The sequence below is a fragment of the Saccopteryx leptura genome, chromosome 6 (genome assembly GCF_036850995.1).
Source record: "Saccopteryx leptura isolate mSacLep1 chromosome 6, mSacLep1_pri_phased_curated, whole genome shotgun sequence".
In the NCBI taxonomy this organism is placed as follows: Eukaryota; Metazoa; Chordata; class Mammalia; order Chiroptera; family Emballonuridae; genus Saccopteryx; species Saccopteryx leptura.
This window is the reverse complement of record NC_089508.1, coordinates 144,450,534-144,477,141: the sequence shown is the minus strand read 5'-3', so window position 1 is coordinate 144,477,141 and position 26,608 is coordinate 144,450,534. Positions and strand designations below refer to the sequence as shown.

General features: G+C 37.9%; 1 protein-coding gene across 17 annotated transcripts in view; it reads right to left on the bottom strand.

Moving 5' to 3' along the window:
• Positions 1-522: 522 nt before the first annotated feature.
• The window catches only part of NRCAM (neuronal cell adhesion molecule), a 410,223-nt gene continuing 384,137 nt past the window's right edge, over positions 523-26,608 (bottom strand). For 11 of the 17 annotated variants that reach the window (XM_066344097.1, XM_066344096.1, XM_066344095.1 and 8 more), the window contains 6 exons: positions 25,334-25,456; positions 24,157-24,333; positions 23,111-23,146; positions 8,832-8,963; positions 8,255-8,333; positions 1,276-2,965 (listed from right to left, as the gene is read on the bottom strand). In XM_066344097.1, coding sequence (XP_066200194.1) covers positions 2,728-2,965; positions 8,255-8,333; positions 8,832-8,963; positions 23,111-23,146; positions 24,157-24,333; positions 25,334-25,456 — 785 coding nt within the window. In that variant the 3' untranslated portion in view covers positions 1,276-2,727. Of the gene's footprint in view, positions 1,049-1,275; positions 2,966-8,254; positions 8,334-8,831; positions 8,964-23,110; positions 23,147-24,156; positions 24,334-25,333; positions 25,457-26,608 lie in introns of those variants that run through there. The other 6 variants (XM_066344105.1, XM_066344107.1, XM_066344108.1 and 3 more) reach the window with 2 other exon arrangements.

Sequence of the window (26,608 nt, the reverse complement as noted above, 5' to 3'; positions counted from 1 at the left end):
TGCCGTAACATGTTGTCATCCAAGTAACTGGTGGAGGGCCCCGTGCCAGCAGGAGCTCTTGTGGCAGGAAGGCTGGAACCAGGGCACCGGGGTAAGGGCAGGTAATGGAACAGCGGAACATACCGGATGCTGGCAGTTTACAGAGCTAGACAGGTTTGAGACAATGACAAGAATGGGCTGGGGAGAAGCAAGTGGACGACATGCCCATAATACTTGTACATGCCCAAACTATCCATAAAGAAGGAGAGGGTAAGGAATCCCAGTTGCCCGGCTGATGGAGCCGTGGCAGGCAGAGACAGGCTGGTGGTGCACCAGGGAACAGGCCTGGGGGTCAGGCCCCTGGGACGGAAGCAGCACCTGACTTCTCTGACTGGTTCTCAAGAGGCTGGTGATACCTACTCCTGTGTTTCATTAAAACTTTTGATATGCCCTATTTTATTACCTCTGTTTTATAATATTTTTAATTTTGTGTTTAATTTTTCTCTACATATAGAACACTTCTAAAAGCAAAAATAAAAATTTGTTCTGCTTGAAAACATTAGGATATACATGTTGAAAAAGTTAAAAATTACAGAGGTCACGAGTGTTTGATAGTTACTTTCTGATGGAAATCCAATCATTGCCGTCTGTATCTTTGGACGCTCACACTCCACTGGGAACATGATATATTACAAAGGAGAGGGACTTTTAAAACCACATTAATTTTTAATAGACAATCTGTTGCACTATTACAGAAGTGACCCTTCGTGTACAGACAAATTTAGCATCTACTGGTTTAGAAGAGGAAAACGTGTACTTTGACTGCTTCCCCGAAACAGGGGTGAATGTAAAGCACCTTTCCTCTGTGCTCTCGGACACCAAGGCAAATCTGTGTCCGATCCGTGAAAGCGAATGTGGAGACATGGAAGTATGGAGCGCCATCCTCACCTGGGCTTACGTCACACTCCGCTTTACCTACGTGTATCCAAAATGCCCTGGCAGCAGGCTAACCGAGTCCACAGGCACAGCTCTGAAGAGTTCATCCAGAAACTTGCTGGCAATATGGTCACTATTTCAGTTTCACAGCAGAAAACAAAAATAAAACCCAAAGGTATTTAAATGCTTTGCAATCCCATGCGCTGTATTAATTAGCTAACTTCTTATACAGTACAATATATTGTTTGCATGTTTATTTGTATGTGACACCTATGAGCATATAGCATCTATATTTTAAGTGTATTTACAAATCCAACAAAATATCTACATATAAAAAGCTTTACTTAAAATTAAACTTGATGCAAGTTATGATAAACCAATTTATTGGCAAATGAAATTGAACATTCCTTCAACCATAGGTTGTGAATTTCATATTTGGAGGTAAACATTTGATAGGTATTATTTACGAATATGGTAGATGTATGGGATTTTTTGAAACTGCAGATATAATGCATGTGTTTGGCCTTGGTAGTTCTTATCAGGTTTGTTAAATTCTGAAAGTTGTCCATGCAGTTTGCATGCAGACCTTTTAATGCTGCAGAGTTTCAAAGCTGCCACATAGGTAAAGACTTAGAGGAGAATAATAATATATATCTATGTTTTTAGTTTTGGAATAATTTAATTTTTTTTTTTTTTTACCAACTTGACATCTTTCTTACTAAATAGGGCTTGTCTTAGTAGAAACCATAAAAGACAAAAAAATCATCATGCATTCCAGTTGTTGATAGTGTTCCTTTTTATACATATGGGGAAATGCTCCTTAAGATAAGTTGTCTTATTGATTTTATTTTCCCATTTCCTTTTTTCAGCCTACCGGTTTTGGTTCCCTCGGTTTGTTAAGTTTCTTGTGGATGATGAGCGTGGGCTAGGACTCCAAGCCCACTGTGCCTTCACCATGGAAGGCGTGCGCGTGGAATGCTCCCTGTCTGAAGGCACTGCATGTGTCTTGCCCTGTGCTTTCTGGAATAAGTTTGGAAATTTAATTGGAGTGATTTGTTTTTGATTCTCTCAGTATGGCACAAATGCCAAAATACATTGCAATATATATTGTTTATGCCTAAAAACACCTGAACATAGAGGTGATGTGAAAAGAACACTGTGCTGCTGTAACACCTGGGAGGGTAAGAGGCTACAGTAACAGGGGCAAAGAGCAGTAACAGTCTCAGTAAGCATCGGCGAATGCAACTGTCACAAGTCACTCAGTTAGCAAGTATATGCTGTACATACTGTTTCTAACAGTCTCCCCAAAAGACTAACAGCTAGACACAGGGTCACCACTTTCACAACAATGTCCACAAAGACATTGAAGTTCTAGAGAATACTACAGGAACACTCTTGACAATGAAAATGGAATTCATATTTAGGAGTTCAGCTGAGGACAGTATAAACAAAGTTTCAAACCATGTTCGAATAGCACACACAGGTATGTCCTTTAACTGTGTAGCATTTTTCATGCATCATATTGAACTGTATCCTGAGGAGGAAACAATACAATCTGTTGATGATGTTGTATTGTTTTTATCAGTTCTGAGAAAATCAAAAATACCTATTTTGAGTGAAAAGTATGTACTTTGCACTGCAGCTCACATTAACATATCATTTGACGGAGTTATGTTCTTGCTCTAACTGTTCTCATAATATTAACATACAGCAGAATATATACTTTCTGCTTCTATGTTCACAGTATGAGAAGGCTGACAAGTACTTAGGATAAACATTCTAGAGGAAGGGGATCGGTGAAGAGCTTACAAATTAAACAAAGGAATTCATGGCGTTGACAGGGGAAGGTGCCTCTGAGCTTTCGTTCCCTTCGGCGGGCTCTTTCTCTTTCTTGCCGCTGTACTGTCCAATAAAAGAGCCGTCCTCATTGAACTGGCCGTTCACCCCCTCTCCATAGTCCACTAGGCTATCGTCACTGTCTTCTTTCTTCACAGTCCTGTCTGAAGGTGTGCGACTGCCTTTTTTCAAAGGCTTGTGGTCTTCTGCATCACTGGGAAAAAAAAAAGAAATTTTCATAAAGACTGGCATTTAAGTAAAATGTTTTGTTCTTAAAGATCATGAATGTAAGTTATGATAAAGCATATGGAGTGCTGAGTTTCTCCAGCCAAATCTAAGCATCAGGCTGACTCCAGTGATGGCAGCGTGAGTTGGAATGAAAATCAGGGGCAGAAATGGTTTAATCATGAAGGCCTCAGTAGGTGGATGGCTTCTTATTGTGCGTGTCAATATCAGTGTCAGCATTGGTATCCTGATTTGGAAACAATTCAGAAATAATCACAAGCATTAGAAAAGGATGAACTGAAAAATCATCACTATTTTGAATTCAAAAGGCGGTAAAAAATATGGCAAGTGGAGAAGTTAGTATGTTAAATGGAAAAAGATTTTGCTTAAGTGTGAAATATGGATATTTTTCTGAGCAAGAAGGAGAATTAAAATCCTGCATTTCAAATAATTTTGTTATTGAGTGCACACCAGGCTTGTAAATTTTACCCTTACCTTTCAAGAGACCTACACATTCTGTTAAAAGGATGCGGAAGAAACAAATGAAAATAGCCTAAGAAGAAAAGCAAAATCCTTACACTGAGAATACACAATATTACTCCTGTAAGAATTTTAGTTAATGGGTAAAGATTTATTATTATAGAAAGAGACATTTTTTTTTCTTTTTTGTATTTCTTTGAAGTTGGAAACGGGGAGGCAGTCAGACAGACTCCCGCATGTGCCCGACCGGGATCCACCCAGCACGCCCACCAGGGGGCGATGCTCTGCCCATTTTGGGGCGTAGCTCTGCCACAATCAGAGCCATTCTAGCGCCTGAGGCAGAGGCCACAGAGCCATCCTCAGCACCCGGGCAAACGCTGCTCCAATGGAACCTTGGCTGTGGGAGGGGAAGAGAGAGACAGAGAGGAAGGAGAGGAGGAGGCGTGGAGAAGCAGATGGGCGCTTCCCCTGTGTGCCCTGGCTGGGAATCGAACCCGGGACTCCTGCACGCCAGGCCGATGCTCTACCACTGAACCAACCGGCCAGGGCCTAGGAATAGACAATTTAAATCCAGAAAACTACAGTGTGAGTGGTTCCAAAATGTAAAAGCAAACTTGTCTTTGCCCTACTTACTCCCTTCAGATAACAGTATTAAAATTCAGTTCCCGCTCTCCTTCCTCTAGGTGACCTCGTGCAGCACACCCTGCTCACCCCCTTGGCTCTGGCTCTCTGCTCCTGCTCCCAGCTGCGTCTGCAGCCCTTCCACAGAGCTTCCCACAGGGTGGGCAGACTGTTCCTTTACTTCCCACATCCCTCACTAGCCTATAAATCAGGGAGATAATGCTTTATTGGCTTTCCCCACAGCCTGGAATACAGTAGGCACTCAATGAATATAGTTTGAGCAAATTCATTGTAAAATAACAACAGAAGATACAGTAATCATTTTAGAAATTTTTCAGAATTCTAACATTAAAATTTTTTTCATCTCATCCTAATTAATTTCAGAATATCACACAATGCACTGTAATATAGTCTTTTCTTTCTTTTACTCTAAGCAGGTATTTCAGGGAGTTCACACTTTCTTCCAGAAGCATCTCAGGGCTGTGCATACAAAATGTGCCTGCACTGAGTAAAACTTAGCAACAGGAGATGAATCTGTGATCATTCGGTCTGGTTTTCCTGTGGTCACCACCCTACCACGGACAAACCTACTGCAGTTTGGAAATTCATGACTCAAACACCCACTTTCCAAACACCCTCTCTAAAAGTCAGTCATATTTATACTGCTCACACACTACTTTGTGTTTGTGAGCATAATAAATCCAAAGTAATATAACAAATGTGACACGTCTTTATTCAAGCCTTATGAGCATGGGTTACCTTGGGTGCAACAGGACTGTGTTCGCATGAATGACAAGATTTCCAAGCCAAGAATCTCCATTTATGCTATGAGTTCAAGTACCTGGACCATATGATTAATGACCTGGGTTCATTCTGTTTTTTAGTAGAATAAATCTAAAGAATAAAAAAAAATATGTGGCTAGTTGTATTGTTTCTGATTTTTCTACATGCTAGTAAGGATGCAGATCTTACTGTCTGTATAATTAAAGAAAGAAACAGAAAGCGGCAGGCTTCCATCAGAGGACAGCTGCTTGGGGGTGGGTGTTGGAGTGAGGGCACAGCATATGAAAAAAAATCCAATATGGCCACTGAAGTTGATCCCTTTGTACTGTGCAATATGCTCTGACTCAGAGCCAACCATGTCTTCAATCTGGACAATGAGCTAATCTGAACAAAATTATTGATCGCTCTGTTCTGAGGCAATAGCCCTAATTTTGTGTGTGTGATCAGGATATTATCTTATTTTAATAATGAAAAAGAATAAGTATCAATAAATAATATAGACTCAAAGCTTCCCAAGGTGCAGAAAAGAAACTCATGATTTATGGAGGGGAATGACCTCATAAATTTATCATTAAAAAAAGATCCTGTAATAAACAGAAATATTTTCACTAATTGTGACATCTAGGAAACTAAAGGTCTTTTTTTATGTAAAAAAAGAAACCAAAGGGAAAAGATTTTGAGGTAGTGTCAGAAAGTCACAGGATGAAGCAACATCTGTAGCAAAGGATGGCTGGGCATTTTTGGAGAAGTGATTTCACTTGTGGGATTGTCCTTATGAACTTACAGCTTCAGTAAAAAAAAAAATCATTGAGTTGTGTTTCATATTTAGAACATCTGTCAGAATCTAATTTCCCTTTGTGCTTCCCAGATCAATGTAGTTACATGTGTGATGTGGATTTTTGTCTTCACACCTGAACCAACGGGTTTGTACTCAATAGGCCCAAGGAAAGTCTCTGCTGAGAAACTCAAGGGCAAGCAAGCTAATGACAGCCATACAAACACACTTCACAAACAGGTCATATATAATTAACACCAAGACAAAGAAAATGACCAAATAAATGTAAGCACAGTGATAATGAGGCCAGTAACCAAATACTTGTTTGCTATGTATTGCTCTGGAACCCAAAATCATATTAAAAGTTCTCAGTAGATAGTCCACAGAGGAGCACAGAAATCATAGAACTAGAAACCTTCAAAGATCTTCTAATACTCAAACAACTATATCATTTTATAAATGAAAAAAACTGACATCTAGACAAATTAAGTGATTCTAAAGAAAGCAATAGTGATGGCCGAGTAGACAGTAAAACTAATAGTCTCTCGAGTCCAAGCTAGTTCACATTTATTCAACCTCCATTTCAGTCTAGGTTTAATGGAGTAGGCAGCATAGTTATCCTAAGAAAGTCCCATTACATCAGATCATGGTTTCACATCACTGTTGTAGCAAGTTTGACATTTGAGACACACAGGTGAGCAGTACATTACCAGATCCATTTAAGCATGACAAGGTGCAACAGAAACCCATCATCGTGCAAAGAATGTGTAAAGTACAATGTTTTATTATCAATTCATTCGAATATGTCTTTTCAGGCTAGATTAGAGATTTAGCTTCATCACAATAAATAAGGGAGTGGTTGCATATCCTATGTAGAAGTCGAGCCACAAGAATGCAAGTAATAATACAATTATATAAAACAGCTCCTGTGTTTTATAGGAGAAACATATAGAAGACTGAGTTAAGACAGCAAAGATTCTAACTCATCCAGTATAAGACATGGTTACTCTCAGCTGTGGCCATCTGCCGGCTGCTCTGATGCGTCATAAAGCCTTCTGGGTAGACTGGGTGGAGTGCTGCATGAGCTTTCCATAAACTTTCAGTCCCAGAGTCAATATCTGAAATCAAGACAACCCTCACTAGCCACTGTTTTCCCTCCTAAGATTAGAAATTCTGAGAAGTTTTAGAGATTATAGTCATCTCTGTTAAAGAGGTTAGAATATGAAAGCTTAGGTGCTGAGACACAAAGGCAAAAAAAAAAAAAAAAAAAAAATACTGATACCTGAATGAGAACTGGTATAAAACCAACCTGTCAAAAACACATTTTATTCTCAATCAGTTCCCACACCTCTTATCTTCAGCATCATTATTACTTTTTATCCCTTCATGATATTGACATGGAAACGCCAAAATGAGCTATAGGGACAGGTCAAAATTAACAGAAATATCTACAAAGTCATTTGGAATTCACAATAGTGAATTATTTTATTTCACCTAAAACCCCATTCTTCTGGAAAAATAAGACTTGAAGTGGGTCCAGTGTCTATTTAAAAGATTATATTTTATATAATCAAGAGAAAAGAAAACACAAGGTGCAAAGGCATTTTATAAATAGAAATATTCTTTGAAACACCAAAATCCCAGTCTTCTACATCAGTTAATATATATTTTGTTTTTAAACTTCTAAAATAATAGTTTATCTCCCTTTAATAAGACCTGTATGTAACCCCTAGGCAAGAATATCCTTGGTTAAAGCCCCTTCCTTCCTTCCTTCCCTCCTTCCCTCCTTCCCTCCTTCCCTCTTTCCCTCCTTCCCTCCTTCCCTCCTTCCTTCCTTCCTTCCTTCCTTCCTTCCTTCCTTCCTTCCTTCCTTCCTTCCTTCCTTCCTTCCTTCCTTCCTTCTTTCCTCCCTCCCTCCCTCCCTCCCTCCCTCCCTCCCTCCTTCCCTCCCTCCCTCCCTCCCTTCTTCCCTTCCTCCCTCCCTCCCTTCCTTATTTAAACTATTTAACACATAGGTTATGTTAAAATTTGTCCTTAATGATGGAACCCAGTCAAGAACATATCACAAAGTTCTGCGAGCTAACACACTGCTCCAGAACTGGGATATTCCTAATAATTAACAGCTACTCAAACAAACTAGTCACATTTCATGATTAATGGGTAGAATCATAGGCATCTGTTTTTGAAAAACAAGTGTCAAATCCAAGATTAAGAAAGAATAACACTGATTTTTGAAAGCACTTTAGAAAATGACAGGCATAACTATCTTTACAATGCAGCCTTGTAGGGTCTTTATTGCTGTTGACTTTTAGTGCACCACCAGCTCTGCTGGGTGATCCACACAGCAAGGGCCGTGGGAGAGTACTACAGAGTGGAAGACACTTCCTCTCTAAACCTGGGATTAACATGGACATCTGTTCTTTAATGAAAAGTGTGAGACTATTTTAACTGTGAGGAATGTGTAAACATTTAGACATGGAAAGGTTTATAAACTAGTATTTGAGGAAAATATGGAACACCTGGGAGAGCTGTTCCTTCCAGGTCCTCTTCCGCGGGGCGAGCTCAGTGTCTGCACAGCAGAGAGGTGCTGATGGGGCGGAAGCGGAAGTGGAGACTCACCTGTACTCTCCAAAAGTGCCATCATCTTCCTTCATGGGCTGGATTTCAGGATCAGCATGGGCATCTTCCTTCTCTTTAACTGAAAAATTCAAAATGACATTCTCATCTATTGATCCTGTGTTTCCTTTTTCAAAGTTTCTAAGAGTGCTCTCTTTGGGATACACAGCAGTGGAAAATACACCTATGGGTTGTATAATATTAACTCTCTAGGGAAAGCAACGTTAAACATCATGATATCAAGACTCCATTCATGCATTGTTTCCTCTGGAAGATTTCGGTATCTTTCCCCTCTGCCTGTGGGCTGTAGGTGCAATTTCAGCACCTGTGACTTATATGGAGCCTAAGGAAGCAGTCACTAATATTGTCAAAGAACAGATTCATTTACTTTCCCCAAATGCCTTCTGATCCTTCACAATGTTTAGGCTCCCATTAGATAAAACTGTTTGAACTGAATGTCCAAATTTATGGCTCTGGTAAGATACTTACTGCAATCTACATTATTTACACTTATGATTTCTTTTTACTTCAATAGATAATTATGCAGCACTATAAGGCAATTTTCATCTTTATTTCTTACCTGGATATTTACCACCCTTGTTTCTTCTGATGAAGCAAACAATCAGCAAAATTAAGATAAGAAGAGCAACGGCACACATTAGACCAATGAACCAGCCTTGAGTTGCAATGTCCACCTGTCGGCTTGCCATTGCTGGAACGCAAAGGAATGACATCAGTGGGAATGGGTTAAGGGAGAGGTGAGAACAGCCATAGTCTCTTATATTAATAATTGCCAAACTCATATATTTTACATATGGCCCCAAATTGAAATCTGTCAGTTATCAATCGGGTATTAAATAATTAACTTTGAAAAAGTCTTAATTAAAACAATTCAAATAGAGAAATCTTAATGCTAATACCATTAAATGTTAACAAACTCTGTTAAACATTGTATTCAGAGTTATTTTAACTACATCTTCTCAGTGGAGACACAGTCCAAAACCAATGAACAAATGTACTGCTTACAAGATAAGTTGTTCATTAAATACAGTGGTAAGAATATAAGACTAAATTTTAAGCAGAACAGAATGTATACATCTAATGGAGTACTGGTATTTTTCCTTCAAAGGAACTGCTTTGGAGGCTCAAATATCTTTGCAATGATGCTGCCATGTTTTCAAAATGTTTTGAAAACTGTTAAAAATAAAAACTTTTCATATAAGAAATCTGTCTATATATGATAATCAGCCTTAAAATGTCTCAATTTTCATTCAAAATATTTCTAAGATTTGTTATTCATCTCCTTTATTATTCACCTTATTTATAAGAATTGGTTCTGAATGACTTTTGAAAATTTCTGAAAATGTACTCTCAGAAGATCAATATTCAATGTTGTTTAGGATCCATTTAAAAGACTTTGAAATATATTTTGATCAGTGGCATCATCATTGGAATAAGTAACCAGTTTAGAGAGAAAATACTCATTCACATGTATACATATTCTTTAAGTCTCCTTCTATTCTGTTTGAATCAGTAAATGTGAAGCCTCTTTTTCAACCTGTGGCAGTGTGCAAACCTCCTAAGAAAAACATAGAATAAGTAGCATTTCTAGTATTATTCAAAAGTGTCAATCAAATGGGACAAAGTGCAGCATCAATGGCTATTCAGACATGCCCCTGAGGATTTGTTTAAATAAATTGGTTTAAAGCTTCGTGTTTTTAAGGACCTTTATTTTTCTCTTTTGACCATAATCAGGATAATAAAGGTGAAAGATTTTCTTCTTCTGATTTATAAGGATGCCTCTGTCATGCTTTTAATTTGATTGAATTTCTTTTGACTACATTTAACATTGTTGGGTTAGGTGTATATGATCTCTGGATGCAGAAATAAACTTGGCTACAAGTATCCCAGGTTCTGATATATGTGCAAAAATGGACCTCATGGCCCTTTTTTTCTCCAAACAAAACAAAAGGAGAAAAACGAAATGCTTAAAATCGAGTGTGAAGAGGAATGTGAATATTGTGTGGATATTTAAGAAATAAAGAAGTGGAAATACATTATCTGCAATAAAAATCAAATGCCAGTAGCCTTTCCCCAATGGCACCTTCTCCCTCACTGGTCAGAGAGGTCTTGAGTTATATCATGACTTGATACAACTGAAGCACCAGTCTAGACAGTGCTCCCCTTCTACACATGTACCATAACCACAGTGATGATGATGAAGGTGAATATGAAGACAGTTATAATGAGAGCTTACATTCCAAAACTCTTACTGTCTGCAAGGCACTGTGCAAGGAGGAAAAAAATCTCATGTAATCTTCACAACAATCCTTTGAAGCAGGCATGAGGAATAAATCCATCTATGCCTAGAGAAGGTAAAGAACTTGCTAAGAGCTGAAGCTTGACCCAACTCTGTCTGACTCTGGGGCACATGGTTGTAGGCATTATGCTCTACTGTTACAATGCATTCCTAAAAACATGTCCAGACATAAAATCTGTAGCAGTCTTTAATGGAATAAAAGATTATAAGGACTTTCCATTCTGAGCCAGGTAAAAATATTTTAAAAGTCCATCATTATATATGCTTTGGAAATTTATTTCTGTCAATTCTCACATGATCTTTCTGTGCTTTTTCTTCAAAACTGAACTTAAAGCCAATTGTTGTAAGTCTATTGAGCATTTGACTGAAGTTAAAGAGTTTTTAGCATACTTAACGATTTACACCTGGTCATAAATAGTATTTGCTTTTACATTTTTCCTCTAATTAAATACAACTGATGAAGGCAACTACAATAAGACACTCAAGAACTAGCATAAACATTGGCTTATAGAGATGCAGAATGTCAAAACTGAATTGCCTACTGGCAGCTTGCTACTATGCAACTATGTAAAAAGTGGACGTATTTCTTTGACAGTTCATAAGGGAACATCCGAAATGACCTTAGATTTTTGCCTCTATGTCTACAAAAAAAAAGCATCAAATATTTCACTACCCCATTGTTTAAGATTAGGCAGACACAGAATGTTAACAGGTGCATACTCACACACACATAACTGCACCAGAAGTTGCTATAATAAATTATGTAACTTAAAATAACTTCTATTGACTTCCTATCCATATAAGAAGGGATCTAAAACCCACAATGACTATAAAAGGCTTCAAGTATTCCTAGGACACTCTAAAATTATCTTAAGTACAGATGATTTTACAAACTGAAGTCATGGCTACCAGTCACACACACACACACACACACACACACACACACACACACACACTGAAGCCTGTAGGGCTTTTTCATATTGAATCTGATTTTTTTTTTTTGTATTTTTCTGAAGCTGGAAACGGGGAGAGACAGTCAGACAGACTCCGGCATGCGCCCGACCAGGATCCACCCGGCACGCCCACCAGGGGGTGATGCTCTGCCCACCAGGGGGTGATGCTCTGCCCCTCCAGGGCGTCGCTCTGCGGTGACCAGAGCCACTCTAGCGCCTGGGGCAGAGGCCAAGGAGCCATCCCCAGCGCCCGGGCCATCTTTTGCTCCAATGGAGCCTTGGCTGCGGGAGGGGAAGAGAGAGACAGAGAGGAGGGAGGGGGGGTGGAGAAGCAAATGGGCGCTTCTCCTATGTGCCCTGGCCGGGAATCGAACCCAGGTCCCCCGCATGCCAGGCCGACGCTCTACCGCTGAGCCAACCGGCCAGGGCCTTGAATCTGATTTTTAATGGGTGGGTTATTAGTAGAATTGGGCAGAAGAGAGAAAGTGGATTTCCAATTTATCTAAAACTTTTATAATAAAATTATATTTATGAATTACTTGAGTAATCCATAAAGCTAAAAAATAGACAAATATTAAGAATACAAAAAAAAAGTAAGCCAGAGGAATGAAGTTTGCTTTGTTTCCTAGAAGTTAGCTTTAACAACAGCTTTGATGACAGTCTATACTCTGAGGAAATGCTCTGAGCACTCAGGAGAACAAATGAAGCATGAAAGGGACAGTAAGATAAATGGCTATAAAGAATACATTACATATAAATATGCCCTGTTCCATTAATATAGTTAGAAATGTATGAAAAGAGGGAAAATCACTTTGGCTGAAGTTTGAAGGCATCTGACAGGCCTCAGTAAAAACAAATCTGCTTTAAGTCCTTTGAGATTCAAGAGAAGAAAAGACAGATAGTCGAGAACATGTGAGAAAGCAGGGGAGCAGGTGGGGTCCTGCCAGGAGTGTGGGTCAGAGCACGGCATCAGGACACCGTCCACAGCTGTGTTTGATTTAGTGTTCAGTGTGTGCACAGGAAAAAATTAAGAAATAAATTTTAAAAACTGAGACTATCAAAGGCAGAGATGGTGTCACGTTAAGAAGATTCAGGCAACAAGCGTAGATGAAAGTTGAGTCTGGGTTCCTGAAATGAGAAAGACTCAGAGAAGCAGCTCATCACTGCAGTTAACAAAACGATCCATATGGTAGCTACTGCACCCATGCTGCCATCAGTCTGGGGACCCAGCATGGGGGAGAGGGAGGGTGCGGAAGCCAAACTTCCACACTGAGCTCATCCAGCAGCCACACAGGATCAGGCTGTGGGACAGGCAGGACAGGGGAGAGGGAGCAACAACACAGGTTTGCTCCCAGTGGTAACGTTACATGGAAAAGGTGACAGTAACTGGCCGTGGCCTTGGCCTATTTTTTCATCATTGGCAAAAAGAATGGCTCACCCATTATGACTGCTCAACTTGAAATTCCTGTCAGCTGTAGCTGGAATTGTAGATATAGCAACATTGAAAAACAATTTTTCTAAAGGGTTCACCTTTTGTCCTATAAAAGGACAAAAAAAAAAAAAAAAAAAAGAAAGAAAGAAAGAAAGAAAAGGACAAAAAGTGCCATATCTTAATATTCTGGGTGGAATCTAATTCTAGCTAGATCTGCAAGCTGGCAGAGCACTGGACCATGGGTCCATAGAGCTGGAAAGACACTTCTGAGACCACAGTGCCCCTAGCAGGTAGGCCTTGGGACAGGTATGAAAGGTGCAGGAAGAGCCTCTCCTCTGGTGGGATACTGAGCCTCTCACGTTTGCTGTCCCACACTCTAGCTGGGTAACAGGCAGGTATCCCATCTCTCATTACACACTGACATGATGTGTAAGTGATAACAACACTGCCAACTCATAGGATTGTTGTAAGGACTGAATGAGAAAAGCCATCAAAACCATTCATCCGGTATAGATTAGAAATGATTAAATGTTAGTGCTATTATTATTACTAGTATTCTAGCTCTAAATGCACAGTATATCTACTTGAGCTTTAGGATTTTGAAATGAAAAGATATTGATAAACACTTGTCATACTGTCAACTGATATTCCTCTGTTAAGTTTAATACTGTATTTTCCTAGGACTTTATACACAAATGGATATCGAAATACAAGAAACAGAATAACAGGAAAATTTTTTCTTCATACAATATGATTTTAGCACATAAACTTAAAAATATAGTTTAATATATTATTATTGCCTTTGGTTTCTCTTTTTAGAAATCACTCAATTGTATATTTTCTAAGTTATAAAAAAAGACTTTAAAATCATAATGCTTGTGTAATGAAAGACATAAAAATACATTTTGGCTATCAGTTCTCCAGGAAATGCAACATTTCCTCAGGAATGCATGAAATGACTGAACATTCATGTGTATGAACCACACAATGAACACATACCATATACCCTTTGTTAAATTTAAGTAAGCAGGGATCATTTTTCATCTTGTGAGTAAATATAAATATTTTTGACTCATATAAATATTTTGTTTTTGAGACTTTAATTATTACTTATGTATTTTGATAATATTTAAAAAACTAAAATATATACAGCAGTCTAATATGGTGTGATAACAATGAAATACATAAATTGAACAATTTCTTGTTTCATACAAATTTAACAATATTTATACCAGTTGTCTAAAGAAACTGCAGGGTTCTGCTGGGTTACAGTTCATTTTGACATGGAAATCATGACTTTATCAGTGAGTTATTTCAGCTTCAAAAGCATTTCAGAAATTCCATTCTAACTTCAAGGGAAAGTTAATATATGTCAATAAAGTAAAAGATTGGATTATCTAAATACTGTAAATTAAGAATCATATTTAGCTCTGTTTTTGTAATGGTTTTGGCAAATGTAGTTAGAAGATGATTGCCTCAATTCTGTAATCCATTTGATATAAAGAGCCAAAGACAATGGAAAACCCACTCCCAACCCAACTGGACCCCACAGAAAGACATTCATAGCTCTACTCATAACAGCACCACCAGCCCCATCTCCAGCCAGAGAGCTTGGGGGCTTCACCTCTGAGCATGAGCCAGAACGGGCGTGGGTGCACCTCACCTGGGCCTATCTCAAACACATCCTCTGAACTCACAAAACCAGAGTCCCCCTCTGCACCAACTCGAACTTTGTATGCTGTTCCTGGCATTAGACCCTTTAACCCAAAGAAGCTCCAAGAACCATTTACAATTTCTTTCCTCCATTCTTCTTTGCCTATGGAAATTTTGCAAAAACAACAAATTATAATATTTTATGGAACTAGAAGTCACTTAATGCTTCAAGAAAGGAAAATTCTATATAAGCTAAAGACAAAATCTAGGATGCTTAGGTATGTCATTTTAGCTCAAGTAAAATAAATCAATGAAAATGAAAAACTACATAAAAATTGTCCTCAAAGAAAAACTGACTGATATTCAGATATACAAAGGAAGCTTGTTTAGCTACACCCTGCTTAATAAAACTTGAATTTTTCTATTAATGTGTATAAAAAGAACTGTTTATACATTAGTTTAAATCAACTTTGGGAACAATTGTTTTTAAGATTCACAAGATGATCCTTTTAGTAAACTTAACTGCCTTCAAATTTATCCGTTTTAGATTCAACCTTTCCTGTGCATTAGGGTTCCTAATTGAATTGTTTCTAAAAATGTTTGCCTGGCCAGGCAGAAACAGCAAGTTGGACTATGCTCAACATTTGCATACAAACATTCCTTGGCCACCCAGCTCATTATGTGCAGACACACTGTGTCAGGAAGGGCACTGGGTTTCCAGCACAATGAGAGTTAAAGTGGCTCTACCTTCCTTCTGGTAGAGGTGGCCAGGATGTAAGCAGGAAGTCTTATTCAGGAATACATTAAACACTGAAATAAAAATAGTAATTTTCTGCTGTTTCTGATAAAATTCTTTTGGATAGTACTTGCAAAATGACTACTTTAAGTCAGTTTGATTTCTGTTACTTCAAGGTCCAATTTGAACAAACTTTTCTTCTTTCCTACTCTATTTATAACTATACTTACTCATTATTACTCTTGTTCACATGTTACTGGGTAGAGAACAGTTTTAAGTGCCATAATGTGAAAATAATATATGCAATGGGTCTTACTATGTTTCTTGTTTTTAATAACAGGAACAAAAGATTTTTTTATTGTGTATAAATATATAGATTGATAGTTCACTGTAATTTTTTTATATAAATCTGATCCAACAGTTGGATCAGGTTAATTTTTCAAGATAATCCATAGTAAATCCTTAAAAATGTTCTTTTTTTTTTATAAATTTTTATTAATGTTAATGGGATGACATTAATAATTCAGGGTACATATATTCAAAGAAAACATGTCTAGGTTATCTTGTCATTAAATTATGTTGCATACCCCTCGCCCAGAGTCAGATTGTCCTCCGTCACCCTCTATCTAGTTTTCTCTGTGCCCCTCCCCCTCCCCCTAAATCTCTCCCTCCCTTCCTCTTGCGTCCTCCCTCCCCCCACCCCTGGTAACCACCACACTCTTGTCCATGTCTCTTAGTCTCGTTTTTATGTTCCACCAATGTATGGAATCATGTAGTTCTTGTTTTTTTCTGATTTACTTATTTCACTCTGTATAATGTTATCAAGATCCCACCATTTTGCTATAAATGATCTAATGTCATCATTTCTTATGGCTGAGTAGTATTCCATAGTGTATATGTGCCACATCTTCTTTATCCAATCCTCTATTGAAGGGCTTTTTGGTTGTTTCCATGTCTTGGCCACTGTGAACAGTGCTGCTATGAACATGGGGCTACATGTGTCTTTACGTATCAATGATTCCGAGGTTTTGGGGTATATACCCAGTAGAGGGATTGCTGGGTCATAAGGTAGTTCTATTTGCAGTTTTTTGAGGAACCACCATACTTTCCTCCATAGTGGTTGTACTACTTTACATTCCCACCAACAGTGTATGAGGGTTCCTTTTTCTCCACAGCCTCTCCAACATTTGTTATTACCCGTCTTGTTGATAATAGCTAATCTAACAGGGGTGAGGTGGTATCTCATTGTAGTTTTGATTTGCATTTCTCTAATAACTAATGAAGCTGAGCATCTTTTCATATATCTGTTGGCCATTTGTATTTCTTCCTGGGAGAAGTGTCTGTTCATGTCCTCTTCCCATTTTTTTATTGGATTGTTTGTTTGTTTGTTGTTGAGTTTTATGAGTTCTTTGTAAATTTTGGATATTAGGCCCTTATCTGAGCTGTCGTTTGAAAATATCAGTTCCCATTTAGTTGGCTGTCTGTTTATTTTGATATCAGTTTCTCTTGCTGAGCAAAAACTTTTAATTCTGATGTAGTCCCATTCATTTATCTTTGCCTTCACTTCTCTTGCCATTGGAGTCAAGTTCATAAAATGTTCTTTAAAACCCAGATCCATGAGTTTAGTACCTATGTCTTCTTCTATGTACTTTATTGTTTCAGATCTTATATTTAGGTCTTTGATCCATTTTGAATTAATTTTAGTACATGGGGACAGGCTGTAGTCGAGTTTCATTCTTTTGCATGTGGCTTTCCAGTTTTCCCAACACCATTTGTTGAAGAGGCTTTCTTTTCTCCATTGTGTGTTGTTGGCCCCTTTATCAAAGATTATTTGACCATATATATGTGGTTTTATTTCTGGGCTTTCTATTCTGTTCCATTGGTCTGAGTGTCTATTTTTCTGCCAATACCTAAAAATGTTCTTAATCTCTTTAAATGTGTCCCCAAATTAAACCCGGGTAATGAAGTTGTTTCTTACTGCCAGCTACACCATATTCAACATAAAAGGTGACATGCTCGGGTCCCTCATATTCCCAACTGACATTGGCATAGGTCTCAGCAGCTGCCACAGTAAGTTTGCTGATCCTGGGATTTACTGCTTGAAATAAATATACAATAGAAAAATAAAACAAACAATCAAATTGCAACACCATACACACAAATATAAAATAATTTTAAGTACTCTGAAATTGTGTAAATAAAATTGAATTAGAATTTAATGCTGAAATTTAGGGTTCACTCATACTTCACTTTCATTACAGACAGGTTTTTCATTTATTAAACTACAGCATTAGGAAATAAATCAATAATCAGAAGTAGTAATGCACAATATTATAATTTATGAGTTATACTATCTGGGTCCTGAATAATGTGAATTGCTTGGCCATTAGATACAGCCCCAGGAAACATCAAGTCCTCCTTTACTGATACATGGTAGGGGATAGGGCTGTTCACCAGTGCTGGGGGCAGAGGTCACAGACTATCAGAGACTGCAAGGTAAAACCCAATACTAGGTGGCTACTTCTCAATTCTATTTATCATCTTAATGTGGGTCTTTAAAGAATTTATGTTGGGGATGAGAAAGGATGCTCCTTAGAATAGTGGCTTTTGATCTCTTTTGAGTCAAAAACTTCTTTAAGAATCTGCCTCTGGGGAGTTCAGGGACCCCAGGTGAGGAATAACTGCTTTGAAGGTCATTGGATGGTTAGGGTACGCTGGAAGAAAAGCTGCAAAAAGAATGGCCAAATACACTTTTATCAGAAGTTGAGAAATAAGAAGTAAAATAATTATTTCACTTGACATATCCCAAAGAGCAAGACAATCTTACCTGCTAAGTGCCCGTTACATATCATGCTCTGAAAAATCATGGAGCAGCCTAAGTGCTTCTTCAAACACCAAATTACGGAGGTTGTGTGTTACTATGTACTTGCTAGTTAGTAGAGATGACACCCAGAGTTATGAAAATATGTTATTTGGCCAGCTGAGGCTGAAAATTATATCAGCCTTACTGCAATTGTCTAAACTACATTACATGTTTACAGATATATTCACTTGGGTAGTTAAACCTGTTCAGATCAATTTATTATACCAGAGTAAACATCCTAGGAGAGTAAATCAGAAGGTTTACTCAGACTCTAAAATTAAATTCTAAATTATGTTACAGAATTTAGAAACTAAAGCCCTCTACCAAAAGGACTTTAATAAATCTAAAATGTGATGAAATAGCATTTCTTAGGATCAAAAAGAGAAGTATATTAAGATATTAAATAATGCACTTGACCTCTGAGATATAATTCACCACTACATGAATATTGTATGCCCAGTGGTGAGATTCAAATAATTTAACAATTGGTTCTCTGCCCTAATGACCATTTTAAGTATAAAAAAACAATATATGGAAAGGTAGTTTATTATTTCATGCATTTAATACTTAAATAAGAACAATAAAAGTTACACAAAACCATATTATGTTATAAGAAAGAATTTTAAAATATTAATGAAAAAATGTTGAATAATACCTGAAAAAAAAACAATAAAACTGCTATTTAAGATATTTCCATATTGCTTCTTGATTGGCATCCTCACTTGCAATTATTTTCACCTATGGACCAAATGAACATTACTACGGGCGCTTAGAATATGCTGTTACGCAGATGAACATTAAGAAAGGGTAAGGAATGTAAATGTGTCATTTCCACATTGAGTGGCTGCCCAGGCACCCACCTGAGAGAGAACCCTGATTACAAGGGCCATTTTAACAACTGGTTTGCCGAACTGAACCCAAAATCAGGTATCAGGTCTGCTGAACCAGTGCAAACCAGCTGAATCCCACCACTGTATGTGCCCCTCCGTGCTAAGGGTGGGAAACAGGAGAAAAATTGATTACTGAATTATGTAGAGTGCTTCTGTGGAGCTGATTTTGCTCTTAAAGGGATATATAATGATAGGAATATGATCAATAAACAGGTGCTAAATATGAACATGTTTGCAAAAGATCAGTGGCAAAGAACCCAGACAAAATATTAATTTTCTATAAAACAATGTGGAACTGAGGAATTTAGTCTGGTGTAATTATGCAAGATGTTCAAGGCAGAACCACTATGAAATACTTCCAGCGGAAGAGCATTTAGTTTAAATATACCCAGAGTAGATATCTCTGTTTACTGAGATTGTGCTGTCTGGGCACTTTCATCAGAGATTTCTAGCACTCCATGCTTTGACTCCCCTCACCCACTTTCTTACTGAACCACTACTCACTGAGCACCTGTGAAGTGCAGACAATGTCTCCTGGGACATGCTCGTGTCATCTCTCAGCTGGCCCTTTCTCAGGAGGCCGCCTCTAGTCTCTCTTCCTACTGTGTCTTTCTCTGTAGATCGCGCCAGTGTAGTTACCTACATCTTAGCTTCTACACTGCATACCTGGATTCTGTCATTTCTGTTTACAATGTAGAGATGACTTCCCTCTGCCAAGAGGTAAACAAGCAAGGCGCGCATGCCTGTTACAGGTCATCCTGGCCTGACGCACCCCTAAAGTCACAACTCAGGTTCCTCTCCCGTGCGCTCTACATTTTCTACCAGATTGGACTTTCGGGCATAAACATCTGTGGGTTTTTAAACCCCTGCGTTTGCTTGTTACCCTACCAAGAATTTAAACACTCCAATCCCCTGACTCATCTGTTAATTCTATTCATCTCTAGGCCCAGTCCATTATTACTTTCTTTGTTGTTTTTCCCGATCCTGTTTGGCAAAACAAATGATTCACTCCTCTATGCTCACATAAAACTTTGTTCAAATGACTAGTTTAGCGCCTATATTCACTCCTTTTCGTACACTGCTCTTAACTGACAGATGTCAAACATATCAGAGCAGGGTGTGTTTCCACATCTAGACTATTATGTGCCAGGTAGATATTAGCTGTTGAACTTGATTGAACCTTCTAGATAATTTTTTTTTTTGTTATTGTTCAGGCCAAATAAAGTTGTGAACTTTAAACTTGATTTTAATTTACTGGTTCTTTAGCTTTTCCTGTTTCTTGTGTGAACTGGTGATGGTGAGACCAATGCTGATATAATTATAGGGTGAGAGTTCGACAATGGAGAGCATTTGTCAGCAGCTGCCCAGTGCCCTCCTTTTAATTAACAGTCAGCTGCTAATTAGGTCAAGAACCAGGTTCAGTTTCTGAGTTGCCATTTAGTTTCTTCCTATTCCTGTACACTAAAATAAGTCACTTCTCGTAACTGTTCTGAAGACTGATTGCAAGGGTGAGAAAGACAGCTTTGGATAAAGCAGTGTCCATCCCTCTGCAACACTGAGACCTTCGCTCAAATCCATTACCTGCGTGTTTTGGTTCGTTTTTACAAATTCCTTCACTGGTCTATTTGCCAGAGTCCCATACCCAAAACTATTTAAAGGAACACAGAAATTAAACAAATGCAGCCAACCAACTGTAATTCTCAATAAGGACATGGTTCAAAATAAGTAACTCTTGAATATCTCAAGAGTATTTCCACGATCAAACTGAGGACAGTGGTTAGGAAAAGGGAAAGCAGGCACAATACAGCCAATTGAATTATCCTGGCTTCTTCGTGGCTTAAATATCTTTTTACGTTTCATTAACATCTCTTAAAATCTGTAAGAAAATTTAAAAAATGTAAACTTAGATGCATCTCCTCTCCCCTCTTTGACCAGAAGTGAATTAAAAGCGCTCGAGGCAGTGCTTCCGGGACTCAGGCTGCCCTGCGCTTTCCCTCAGCACTTTCTCTTCTTTATTCTTTCATGTTGTTTGAAAGTAAATATAAAAGATGTATAAAAATATTAAAATTTGGAAGGATTGTGGAGCACTTTTATTCTTCCCCTGTCTCAGAAGTATTTAAACTCTGCCTGGAGAAGAAAAATAGAGAATATAAAATTTATTCTTAAATTAAAAAAAATTTTTTAAGAGAGGAAAACTCAGGATAACAAATTCTTTTTGAGCTGCTTTAAGTCTTATCAGTAAAATAACATCATTTTATGTAGCAATATTTAATTACTGGTGCTTCTATATTAACAGAAACAATATAGAAAACAAGAATAGATTTAGCTTTCTTTTAAAATTTAAATTCTATTTCTCTTCCTAGATCTGAGATCCATCAGATTTCAACACTGGGGGCTTCAATAACCATCAACACTCCATTTTATTTGTCTCTATAATCATAGGAGATTCACAATGCAATTTAGTAACATTCACTTGTAAACCTAAACTATTTTAATAAAGATTTATTTTAGTTAGTTTTGATTCATTAAAAAAGGCGGTGATGTTTTTCCAGTGGACTGCATGTCTTCTTTTGACAGGACAAGTCAATGGAAATGCATGCTCGCTTCATAGGTGGCCCTTCTACACAGTCACTCTACCCCTGATGCAGGCAGAGCACAGTGACGTGCGCCCACCGCACAGGGACAGAGCCAGAGCCAGTGACACACCCACCATGCAGGGACAGAGCCAGGGACAAGCATTCCTCTGGAATGCTTCAATGAAAGGTTATGAGGGAACATGGCAGTAAGTTATTGTAAAAGAACCAAGGATTTTAATTGATATCTAATTATCCCAGGAAAGAAGAATACATATTTTTACATATTTTAAAAAAGAGGTTTACATCTTTCTAAAATATTGTTGAGATTTTGAATTTTTACAACTTTGTTGAAGTCTAAAAACACACACACACACACATATATATAACATATTAAGTTACTAAAGGTGACTACAGTTCTTTTTTAATCACTCCAAAATCTATCTGATCTACAGTTTATAATTTACCAACACTCTGAATATAAGCAGATTTCTAAAAAAAGAATCAAAGATATATATCAGGTCTAAGATCACAAGATTTGAATAATTTTGGACAAAGCACTTTATTTCTCTTGGTCTTTTCCTTTGTGCTACTTGTACTCATTTAGTCTCTCAAAGCCCAAGAAAACCCTGGTGGGGGGGGGGGAGGTCCTCCACAGGAGAACAGTATCCAAAGCAAACGTCCAGGGTCAAAGGCTGGGGGATCTTTGGGACTACCTAATGTGGAAGACACATTACAACTTATCCATGCACCATTCTCCCAACACATCTTTGTCACGCAGGGAGCTGTGAGAAATGAGGAACAAAAGTAATCCACTGCGATGATTGGCTACTGCCCAGGAGGAGGAGCCTGGAGCACTCTGGTGAGCACAGGGTAGAGTAACACAACTGAGTAGAGCAGTAGAAGATGCAGGAGGACAGGAAGACCAGCTTGTAAAGGATCCTGGTGGGAGACTTTTAGTTCTGAGCCAATCAGAGGGTAGCATTAAGCCAAAATTTCAAACGGACAGTGGAGTGTAATGCCCACAATGTGTATACTGTGTCTATGAGGAGTACAGCTCAATCAGATTAGAATGGACAGTTTGATCTGATTTCTCACAGGCTATTTTCATCACAGGACTAATATTTCTAAACCTCTCACATGTGGCATGGCCTTATAGAGGATCTGTGACAAATGCACAGTCTGGTTCTTCCTGATTGAGCCACCTTCACATCATTAAAAACTAAGATTAGAATTTGCACCAGAGACAAGTCTTGAGAAAAGTCTTAGAAGAATTTAATATGTGGCTTTCTATTTGTAAAACAGATTAAAGCTAAGAACTTCTCTTTCTCTTGTTTCAAAGCTTATTTTATTTTCTCTTTTAATCCATGCTGCACTTCCCCATGTTTAACATTGCAAACTTCACACATGTATAAAGTCATGCAGATGAATTATTTTACCTTTGCCTGCACCTACATCAGGTGGGAGAATACCAGCTTCAATGAAGGGAAACAGAAATAGGACACTATATAGTTAAATGTAACACACCCATGAACATGTAAAGTTATATAAAAACACATTAAAATGCTAAAGCATGCAAGAAGAAAGAAGCATACCATATCCATTACAGGGACAAAGACATGTTGGTGTCCCCAAATTCACCCAGCCATCAAATCTACAGTTTACTTAAGGTTCATTATTTATACCTGCCTATTATGTAAGATGGCTTAGGATATCTAAAACCAATTTTGGGTAGAAATGTTCATTTCTTATGCTATGGAAGATAATCAGATAAATAATCCTTAAGCAATTCTACAATTTAGAGACATGTGAAGAAAACTTTTTTACAATATTTTTGATCCTTTTTATTGAATCTAAAGTTTTTCAGAATAACTTTTATAAGTACAAAAGTGTTACCTGCTTTTCTAGATACTTTAATGGGGATAGTTTGCTCTCTCTGTACCAGCTACGAAGTCCCATGCTCAAACACAAAATAAATAATGGTTATTCAATAACCATTTCAATTTCACTGCTAGAAAACCTCAGTCAGTATGTGGACTAGCAAATTATTTTCTGGTGAATCATGACTAGAACTAGAATTACATATACTTATTTGTGTATATGTGTGTGCATATATACTACATGTATGTGTATGTATATGTTCATGTATGCATATATGTAAAGTTGTAGAAAGGAAAAACAGTACCTTGAGCTTGGAATTCAAATGTGACAAAATATTATTAATTTTCCACTCTCACATCAATATTTTAATATAAGTTAAAAATTTCATATGGGCTTTGGAAAACAAATATCAAGTCATTATTCTAATATGAATTAAATAACTGTTTTTATATATATCTGAATGGGAAATTACAAATACGTGTTTGTATTAATTGGGTAAAGGGAATACTCCATGGTCAGAAGAAAAGAGAAAGCATAAATTTAAGTTAAGGATTTTTGTTTCACAATACTTATGGTTTATGGATTTTATATATACCCATCTTACCTTCATCCACACTTGTTACTGCTTCCTCTGTTATGTGACTTCCTGATCCTGCTGATGTTTGTGCAAAGAAATAAAACTTATACCGAGTACTGAAATTTAAATTTTTTAAAGTCCAACGTGTCTTGTTGGCAGGAATTTTTAAATCCACCAGTGGGCCTAATTCATGAGTGCTGTTAACTGTTGAGAAGAAAAAAACAAACAAAAGCATCCCCATTAACTGCTATAGGAAAGCTATTATAAATAAACACGTGCACCAGAATGCCAAGCTTGGATTACACTGACTTTTGCTACACTACTGACCTTCTGCCTGATATAACTGATAACCTCTTACAGCTCCTATAATATAGTATAACAAGGAGAAATACATTCTTCCTTGGCTTCTAAATTAGGGGAATATATATTCTGCTCACAAAAATTAGGGGATATTTTATGGCTTCATATTCATTTGGAAATGTCCCCTAATTTTTATGAGCACTATAGTTGAATTAGATAGCATTTTTTATCTCAGCATTTCTGCAGGTGGAGTCATGTATTGTTAAATAACCGCAAACCTCATTGTCAGAGGACTTGTGTCAAAGGAACTAATCTTACTATTTCCTAGTTATAGTTAATGTTAACCTAATCTAACAAGAGCACCTAAATAAATCTCATGCTAAAACATCTGTATAAACTACAGAATACTTCATTTTCAATAATATATATATATATGTATATATAAGGTTTGTGCTACTTGTACTCATTTAGTCTCTCAAAGCCCAAGAAAACCCTGGCCAGGGGTGGGGGTCCTCCACAGGAGAACAGTATCCAAAGCAAACATCCAGGGTCAAAGGCTGGGGGATCTTTGGGACTACCTAATGTGGAAGACACATTACAACTTATCCATGCACCATTCTCCCAACACATCTTTGTCACGCAGGGAGCTGTGAGAAATGAAGAACAAAAGTAATCCACTGCGATGAGTTATATATACATATATATATGTATATATAACCTTATATATACATATATATAGTTTTTCTTTAAAAAGTGTGATTTAAAGTTCCTTCTGAAATAACACTTAAAGGTAATATGTATGTATTCTACAGCTATAAAGAAATAACCAGTTGGTATTTTAAGATAACGGTTAAGTTTTTCTTTTTAAATGATATTTTTCCTTTTTCTTCTTTCAGTAACTTACTTGGCTGGTATTTTAAGGTGTACTCAGTCAAGATGCCATTTGGATGGCTTGGTGGGTCCCACTCCAAGGTAAGAGAGTCTAGAGTTGGGTTAACAATCTTCAGAGAGGATGGGGCACTGGGAACTTATAATGAGAACACAATCAACATAAAGGTTTCTCAATGTTTCAAAATTTTTGAAAATGACATATTTCACCATGTTCACACAGATCATCAAGGTTTTTGTTTTTTTGCACACATTCCTGTTCCTATTCAGCTGAAAATACACTGATACAAACCTGTGACAGGTACCTTTTATTTCTCTTCCTCTTTTTTCTCACCATTTCCATTTAGATTCATTAAAACCATTCTCTTAAAACACATACAGGCTTTGCCTTTACATGAACCCAATATTTTTGAGATAATAAACTTAATAAAATTTTAAAAAGAGAGTGTACTTATTTGTTTCATGAATGATGTCTTCATGAATAAGCAAACTAGTAACTAAGTGAAACCATTCTAACCAGACCTTTGAGTAGAAGCAGCTGTGTTCTGGGCTACTCAAGGCTGTTTCCCCTAAGAAACCAGGTATCTCTGAGCAGTCAGAACATCCTGCCTGTTGGGCTGTGGGCAGGAGGAGCCAGTCTGCTCAGGTGCAGAGTCGTTCTCATCCGAGGGCTGACAGATGCCCAGAATCCATGGCAATGAACAAAGCCCCAGAGCTGGCCAACCTGGCTCCCGGGCAGGCCTCAGGGAGGGAGGTTCTCTATGGCAGAGGCTGGCAAATCACCAGAGCAGATGTGCCTGGGCTTCTGTTAGTCACGCCTTCAAGAGGATGATGGATGATCTTTACCTCCTCTACCAAACCTACCATATTCCCTGGACCCGTTAATGGCACCACTGTCCCTCCTGTCACTCTAGCCAGAAGCCAGGGAATCATCCTGAATTACTCCTTCTGCCTCATTTGAACCATCTTCTGGGACATTAATTCTGTTGATTCTACCTCGTTCATCTTAGCCACACCCAATCCCTCTTCAGCTCTCTGCCATCACCCCATTTCAGGGCCTTTGTGGCCTTTGGCTGGGCCTAGAACATACCTGGCACATAGTTCTAAGCTTCCCCAAACCAATAAGTAGTTCCTAACTTTGGGAGATCACAGACCCCTTTGAGACACTGATGATAGCTGTAAACAGTCCCTAAAAGATATACACCTTTTTGTACAATACTGGTGTTCATGGAACTCCTGCACTGAGCCCCTATGAGACTGGAGTCCCCAGGTTGCGAGCCTCTGGCTTAGT